The following is an 8,771-nucleotide window of genomic DNA, read 5'->3' as shown; positions in this document are numbered from 1 at the left end:
ACAGCTCCTCTGATGCGAACTATACATCTCGCTGAAACGCCTTTCCTTGCTCCTCTGATGATGACAGTTCTCATACCCCTCATCTTATGAAGCAGCAGTCGATGAAGATGGGGGAGAAGCAGCAAATGTTTCCATTCGTTCACCCACCAAAATTTGTTGCTAAAACCACTCCATCGTCCATCAAAGGAGAAGCAGCAAATGTTTCCATTCGTTCACCCACCAAAATCTGTTGCTAAAACCACTCCATCGTCCATCAAAATCTGTTGATAGCGACATTCCACACTGCAGAACGCTTTGTCACCTCTGCAATAATCAATAAACACAGAATGAGACTAGCTCTCGAGAATGGGGAATTATAATCAATTCAATGTGATTCTCAAAGATTTAAAGCAATGGTATGATAATTATAAGAGACCTGTACATGTAGATGTCGTTCCCATGGTTCAATTCCCGTTTGCAGAGATAGCATGCTCTGAGAAAATGGGTAACAGGAAACACTGCAACATTTGAATTTCTCCGAGCTGGCGTCGGGATATCCCGTGGTTCATTTTGTGTTTGAACATGATATTGAACGATTTCACGCTCTATACCACAAGGAGTATACATGATTTTTGCGCTCGATTTTGAACCATGGGATATAACACAAGTATAGCTCTCTGAAAGCTCCAGTCCAGTTTGATGGGTAAGTTTTGTAAATCGATATGGAGAACCAATTGGTGTTCCCTCGCTTTGCTGCTCGGGAGAACTTACCTTGGAATCTAAGATGTTTTCATGCCAATGACTGAGCCGAACTCCAGAAAATGTCTCGATATCCAGTGGAGAAGTTGGACTTTTGACGTGCTCTGAATCTGAGGACTCCTTTGGATTGAAATCTATGGAGGTCCTAGGAGCATTGCAGAACTTTTGCTTGTCTTCGGGCCGGTCTCTGCCGGGTGATGTAAACTGAAACATCATCTCTTCTCTCCTATCCTCTTTTATCCGATTTTACTGATGACTCGCACTTCAACCCTTGCTCAACACACTCTGGTCAATTGAAAGATAAAATGTCATTCACAGCCAAAAGCTCCTTGTACACCAGGCTTCATCAACAATCACCTACAGCTTCGGGTACACTCTTCCACAAAAAGAGTAGAACTCGGAACCTGTAACGGATATACCGCAATAAAGAAGACCTCACTCTACAAGCCTGGAATAAGACTCCCTGCACCTGGTGATGCATGTATTGGTCCTAGGACAAAGCTGAAATGGTTGTTCTATAAATACAAAGTTGGCTGCCAAACCAGAGGCTAAACTCGTCAAAGCTCCTAACTACTCCCTCACTCCAAACGGGCATTTCCAAAACTTCTTGTTGGCAAGGGTCACAAATTCACAAGCGTGTATCTGATCAGCAACACTAACAATCAGAAAATTTACTGAAAATCTTCTCCAATATCAATATGCTCAAATACCAGTACACCAACAAGTATACGAAACAATCTTCAATTCTGCCCCCAAAACTCACAGACAACAATTTTTTCTTCCTAAGAAAACAATTCCCAAAACCACTAAAACATCCTCCGCATGCATGGAAACCCTTTCTATCAATGCTATAAACCCCATATTCAAACAATGCTACAAAAGTAGGAACCCTTCCTAGAACGTTAAAACAATGGCTTACCTGTGAACCCTGTGCCAGGGTACATATACCCACTCACATACAGGAAGATTCTCGCTGAATCTGGGGGCACCCAAATGCAGAAAACCGGGTATGAACAACACCCACATTACCCAAATGAATCTATGGATACCCAAATGCAGTAAACCGGGAATGAGAAGCCCCGACATATCCACAACTATCTCTGCTACTCCCTAAACTCGTTCAAACTCCACTTGGCACTGATCTAACAGAATACCAATACAACCACGCTGGCACAAAAAACAATATTGATTAAGATACTCCTTCAATGTAGTTATGCCTTTTGTTATTTGCTCCAAATGAGATGAACAAATTGACTCTTTTCAATTCATTCTTCAGGATACGATGTTGTCTTCATATGGAGTGGTTCAATGCCATGCTCTTTTGTTGTTTGCTCCAAATGAGATGAACAGCCGCCTCGTTTCAGTTCACGCGTCAGGTACGATGTTGTTTGCGGATGCAGTGGTTCGATGCAACGTTTCATTGGGATGGTTCATGGTTGAGTTCATTGAATATGTTTACATACCCATTTGCATCTTGCAAATTTAGAAACTTACAGAGCAATAATAGAAAAGGATGGCTGGTGATATAAATGGAAGTGAACCACAGTATTTCTGCGAGAGATATGGATTTTCACAACGAAACATGTGTTGGGCAAGAAGATTTTTTGATGATGCGTTTTTATAGTGATCATCAATTTTGCATACCTTTCATGGCATTGATATACAGAACTTCAATTATAATAATTTCATAGGTCTTACATAATGTCATAGATTCCATGTTTCTTATTTGATTTTCTCTTGATTAGTAATTAAAAGTTTATGGTCACAAACAAATATCGATGTCAAATGAAAAAACGTTATAAACAAAAGACAACAAAAGGCTTTAATAATTTATTAATTTATTGTGCAATATAATCACGATTGTGTTTTTAGCCAATTTATCATAACAAAATTACGATGCAATCCCCCATTATATTTAGAGACCCGAGAATATTTTAGGGAAATTGATTTTGAAAAAAAAAATCCGCTTCAAAACATTTTTATTGGACAAAAATAATAATTTAAAAAAAATATAGTTTTTATTATGGATTGCGATTTTAATAATATACAAGTTTTTCTGTCTATGGGGTCTTGGATAGACATTGATTAGGTACTCTGTTAAGGCACTCCTTGATTTGAAGTTACTAATTCAATTGCGCGTCCTGATTGGGGTGATATATTGAACATGATGAAGATGTAGTCCTCCCAAGCTTACAATATATATATATATATATATATATATATAAAGTTGATCTCATCAAATTTTATACAATGTGCAAATTTGGCATTAGCCTAACCTATATTTTTTATAGTGGGAAAATTTTATGAAACCAACTCACAAAACGATAGATGAACGCCTTAGAAATCAGCCTCTTCGAGGGCGCAACCTCCTTTACATTACACAAATGAGCAATTCTTTGATGATACAAATGACAAGACCTCCTTTTTATATGTAGGAGTCTAAGGGGTCATAATATAATTAGCGCTGACATAACAATAATAATGTAAGGGCACACTAATAAAAATAGCGGGCTTTTATGGGGGATAATAATAGCAATATGGGGACTGCATGGGTACACGAATATAATAATGGGGTTGTACTAATAACAATAAGGGTTACACTAATAATATAAGGACTTAACATGTCCCTCTCCTTCAAAAAAGTGTTGTCCTCAATGCTTGAGTAGTTCTTGATGCTTCTGTCTAAAATTCTTGTCCTCCCATATGGAATCTTCAGCGGGTAAGTTCTTCCACTTGATGAGATACTCTGAAATTGATCGATTTTGTAGCTGTCAGGTTCTTGTTCCTGTGACTGCTCCAGGTTCCAATATGATTTTTCCTTCCTCATCAAGTTATGGCAATATTGTTTGAACTGGGATCTTCTGTAACTTTTGAATGAATGGCCACACTTCTTCATCCTGCTTTCATTCATCCCTTGCTTCATTTATCCAATCTAGTTCGATTATAGAAATAACACAGAACAATGCTTTCACATCCTCATCCTTTCTTGAGCGTGCATCTGCAACAACATTTTTCTTCCCTTTTTTGTAGATGATTTCAAAGTCATAAACCAACATATTTGTGACCCATTTTTTCTGTTCTTCTAAAGATAATCTTTGTTCTAAAAAGTATTTAAGATTATCATAATCCATTTTCACCTTGAAGTGTCTTCCCATTAGGTAAGGTCGCCATTTCTTAAGTGCATGTAGTATTGCCAACATTTTCTTCTCATAAATAGCTTGTTTGAGATGTAGCCGTAAAAATACCCAATCGCCTACATCAAAACTTCTTTCACTTCGATGTTGATCTTCTTGTTGTTTCATTCAATTCTTCACCAAAGTGGCGTTATCTTTTAAAAGTTGGAGAACTAGTTGTTGAGGTTGAATGTGATCTTTCACTGCTTGAATTTTTCTCTTCTTGATATGTCCTTCTATCTTGAGAGTTTGAGGAGTGGTAATTTCTTCCAATGCATTACAGGATATGGTCGGATTCATTTCTTGGTGCTCGATGTGATCTTTCACTTCTTAAACATTTTTCTTCTTGATATGTCCTTCGATCTTGATAGTTTTAGGAGTGGTAATTCTGACCAATATATTACAGGATATGTTCAGATTCATTTCTTCTTTCTCGATGTAATTTTTCACTTCTTGAACCTTTTTCTTCTTGATATGTCCTTCTATCTTAAGAGTTTGAGGAGTGGTAATTCTTGCCAATTCTTTACAAGATATGGATGGATTCATTTCTTCTTTCTCTAGGGTTGGTTCCTGGTGTATATCCTCTTCTTTTGATGTTTCTTGATCCTTTTCTTCCTCCTCTTCACAATCAATGTAAAATAATTTCTTCACAGCACACCTATGACCTTTAATGTATTTGTTATCACAAATTGTAACAAAGTCCTTTTGCTCTTTTTTCTTCCAATTGTTGTGGTGTCAACCTTGTAGGTTGTGGAAGGCTGGGAGAAACAACAGTTCCATCTTTATAGTTGTGAGGGGTAGGATTCTTTGTTGCCATAATTTTGCTTTCCAGTTTTCCTGCCAACTTGAATGCCTTCTCCAATGAATCAGGCTCCCAAAGATGAACCTCATGTTCAATGTTATTCTTTAAAGTCCTTATGGCGACATTAATCCTTTGCTTCTGTTGAATATCATTTTCCCTTATATTAAATTTTTGAAAGTCCTCAATGTGCTCTGCCATTGAACACTTTTGTTTGAGATTTATCAATTGGCTAAAGAAGGTGTTTCTCTTTGTATCCTCATAATGTACTATCATTTCCTCCGTGAAAATTGACCACGTAACAAGTGGTTTACGAGAACAAAGCCCTTTATACCATAAAAATTGATTTGGTTCTAAATATGAAGATGCAATATGTACCTTTTGTAACAGTTGCACCTCATTTAGATCAAAATATTGCTTCATCTGTAGTATCCAGTTTACCAGATTCTTGCCATCAAACTTCCTCATATTGACTATTCTTTATTTTGGGAGCTCGATCTTGAAACAATGATAACTCTGTAATTTCGAATCTTCCAGTTCTGAAATCACGACCTGAAGTAGCCCTTTGCGTCTTTCAAATGCCACCAGTCTGATCAAAATTGGATTCTCCAAGAAAGAGTTATGCACAATCTCCCAAGATGACCTAATTATGTGCCTTTTCAGACAAGCAAACTTATATGAAGTGTCACGTGTCACTGTTTTGACCTTCGAATCTCAACAATATATACAGAAAACTATAGTTCATCCTCTTTTTGTAACTTCTAACGAAATTTCAATTTGATGCTCAAAGAAAAATTTATGACGATTTTCCCAAGGTCATCAGTTTAAGATGTAATTCGGGATTATGAGAGATTTTTCGGCGTAAATCACATGAAAAATCTCTCATAAACTTGATATGGATCACATAAGCGTCAATTCAACAATGTAATTCGGGATACTACAAAAACCCTAACTTCCTAAGATTATATCCAAAAATGTAGTGATACAAGATCTGAAATTTTGATCCTCAGATTATATATCAAAAAATGTAGTGATACAAGATCGGAAATTCTAACCTGAGGTTCCAACCGCATTCTTCTCAAATGGGTTTTTTTTTAGCTTCTGAAACTTCGTAGAGAACAAGTTATGAAAAGCTTCCACGATGACCTATTTTAGATGAAATTTTGGAGCTTGCAAAAACCCTAAATTCCTCATATCATATCTCCGAAAATGTAGCGAGACAAGATTTAATATTTGGAACCGAGGTTCAGCGAGATTTCTTCTCAAATGGGTTTTATTGTTAGCTTCTGAAACGCTGCAGAAAAAAGGATATAGCAAAAATGCCACGATGACCTGTTTGGAGCAGCAAAACCCTAGAATCCAAAGCTCTGATACCAAAAGTTATGAAACCAACTCACAAAAAGAGAGAAAATATAGATGAACATCTGAGAAATCAGCATCTTCAAGGGGACAACCTCCTTTGCATTACACAAGTGAACAATTCTTTGATGATACAAATGAAAAGACCTCCTTTATATATATAGGAGTCTAAGGGGTCATAATATAATCAGAGCCGACATAACAATAATAATGTAAGGGCATAATAATAATAATAATAATAGTGGGCTTCTATGGGGCACAATAATAACAATATGGGGACTACATAGGCACAACAATATAATAAGGGGGTTGTACTAATAACAATAAGGGGTTACACTAGTAGTATAGGGACCTAACAGAAAAACTAATGAAACCTTCTTCATTTGTCACTAGTCAAACCCTTATTCCATATGCACCATCTCTTTTATGCACATTGGTCAAGGGCACACAAAAGGCCAAAGATGTTTGGAACCATTTGCAAATAAAAAATTATAGCACTCAAGGTGTTGACTATTGGGCTTAAGCCACTTTAGACACTCAAAGTCTAAATACAAAGTCATCTAAACATTTAAACTAAACTAGAAGCTAAATTAACATAAACCTTTAAAGATCATGAGATAATTAAAATATTAGAAAATAAACAATGGCGCAATATAAAAATTTACACAACACAAAATTTTTACTTTGGAAAGCCTTAGCTAGGAAAACCAATGGACCTTTAAGCTTCACTGCTCTTATATTCTCAACTAACATCATAACCAATTACAATGAATGTCGACCCTAGTCACCCCAAAACCAACACATTCATATATCACCCAATCTTGATCGGTTGTGAAGATTCACCGTACATTATCACCTCTCATCAACCTTAAATCATGTTTTATTTATAGGCATAGAAACCCCTAATTTGAAGCATGTCAAATCAGTATGAGTGGGTTGTAACACCCCAACCTGAACCACCTAATAGTAATATACATGTACATGTAACATTTAAGACGTTGAGCCAGAACGTTGAATATGTTGGTGAGCTGGAATTCTATTGAGACATACATGCCACTATATGCATAGTTATGTGTAGGTTGATGGGCCAAGCTATTGATATGTTTAAGGATGGCACACTTATGTAATGGGTCAAAGGACCTTTATCATTAGGCTAGTGAGATGAATTCAACTGAGGCTTGTGTTTCTGTCTATGTATAATTTATTAGGCTAGTAGGATAACATACTTATGAGTTTAGGGCTAGCGCACCTCAAGCTAGTGAGCTTATGTGATGATCAAACCATGAGCCTAGCTGACATGGAATTTAGTTGACTTTTTATTTTGTTATGAACCAAGGGACGAAAAGAGTATGGGAGGCCGAGACTCCATGATAAAAGAGGACCATGATATGAAGGCATATTATAAATTATACTATAATAATATAATATAAAGTAAAGGGGACAACAAGTTTATAAAAAGAGTGTTTCCCCTATTTAGGGGATTGTAGAAAAAAGGGGGCAGGTCTCCATGGATGAGAGCCTAGAGGGTATCTAGGAACCTGTGAGGGAAAAAGGAAATTTTGGAGCTGTAGTGATGTGAGCATACCTTGCCTACTGAAATAAGAGTTGAAGGGGCATGTGTTCATGTTGGTTGGAACTGTCAAGTTTGGTACTTGAGCTGCGTGAGGCCCTAAATAGCTATGAGTGTAGTATGAATCATGGATCTAAAATGTTGTGAGTATCTTTTACTAGCTGAGATAGACACCTGGAGGTAGTGAGACAACCAAAGGGACTACAGGAGAAAATAAGGGGGTGCACTACTTGAGTGTGGGGCTAATGGGGGATGTGAGCTTGTTGGTTGGAGGTTGTCAGGTTTGGTACATTGGCCCTATTATGTTTGGTATGATACATGTACCTAGCTTAAGAAGTCGATGCCAAGTGGAGTCATGGCCCCAACTTAGCGCGTGATCAACTATTGAGAGAAATAGCAACAAATTCTATGGTTGGGAGTAATGTCTGAGGTTTGTAGCCAGATGGAAAACTCAACAGATAATTGCTCAAAACATTTTATGTGTAGTTTCATGGATTTTCTTGGCATGTATCTCATTTTAATTTTAATTGGTTATTGTTATTATGGTTCAATGTACACATGGATTTATGCTCTCGTTAAGTTATCCATGTGTTTTTTAGCTATCCCTGGATAATGTTAAAATTTTCTTTGAGTGGCGGTGCCCAAAGGGAAGGTTGGGTACATTGTAAGTGGTATCAAAGCCCAAAAATCAACACTAGGTCCACTTGAGCCAAAGCTAGAATGTGAAGTGATATTTACACATTATATAAGCCAACTATTTGTGCAAATATTTCAACGAAGGGTGGTTTTTATCTTAAGTAGTTACCTAGATAACAATAGTAATGTAGATGCAACTAGGGTAGACGTTAAGAAACATTTGCATGTTGTATAAGGGTGATAGAAATTATATAACAATGAATAGCTTACACTCCAGAAACCATGGCAATATCACATCTAGTTTGTTTGAAAAAGGGAAAAAAATAACCATTGGAGGGAAGCAAAGGAAGATATTAACATATTTTATTTTGCAAATCAAACTTATATATGTATTCTACAATGTTGTGTCAACATGAATGCTCTGTTGAAGGGAAAATGGAGTTTGGAAAATGCATGGCAAGTGTTGACAAATGTGTGAATGAGACAATGTATCATG

General features: G+C 36.8%; 1 protein-coding gene across 1 annotated transcript; it reads right to left on the bottom strand.

Moving 5' to 3' along the window:
* Window positions 1-212: 212 nt before the first annotated feature.
* Window positions 213-954, bottom strand: LOC149210575 (FCS-Like Zinc finger 10-like). The gene is made up of 2 exons (XM_089399007.1): window positions 416-954; window positions 213-303 (listed from the first exon to the last, which is right to left on the bottom strand). The coding sequence occupies exons 1-2, from the start codon at window positions 952-954 to the stop codon at window positions 213-215; spliced, it is 630 nt and encodes a 209-aa protein (XP_089255133.1).
* Between the last annotated feature and the right edge of the window lie 7,817 nt (window positions 955-8,771).

This window comes from Pinus tabuliformis, chromosome 1_2, assembly GCF_031772625.1.
Source record: "Pinus tabuliformis cultivar Carrire ecotype Pingquan chromosome 1_2, CPIR1, whole genome shotgun sequence".
Taxonomy (NCBI): domain Eukaryota; kingdom Viridiplantae; phylum Streptophyta; class Pinopsida; order Pinales; family Pinaceae; genus Pinus; species Pinus tabuliformis.
The sequence above is the reverse complement of the archived record's forward strand: the minus strand, read 5'-3'. Positions and strand labels throughout refer to the sequence as shown.

Bases quoted from the DNA above. Each gene is read 5' to 3' on its own strand.
- LOC149210575 (XM_089399007.1), bottom strand. From the start codon at position 954: ATGATGTTTCAGTTTACATCACCCGGCAGAGACCGGCCCGAAGACAAG. The intron at 304-415 runs GTCTCTTATAAT...TGATTATTGCAG, and splicing joins AACGACATCTACATGTACAG to AGGTGACAAAGCGTTCTGCA.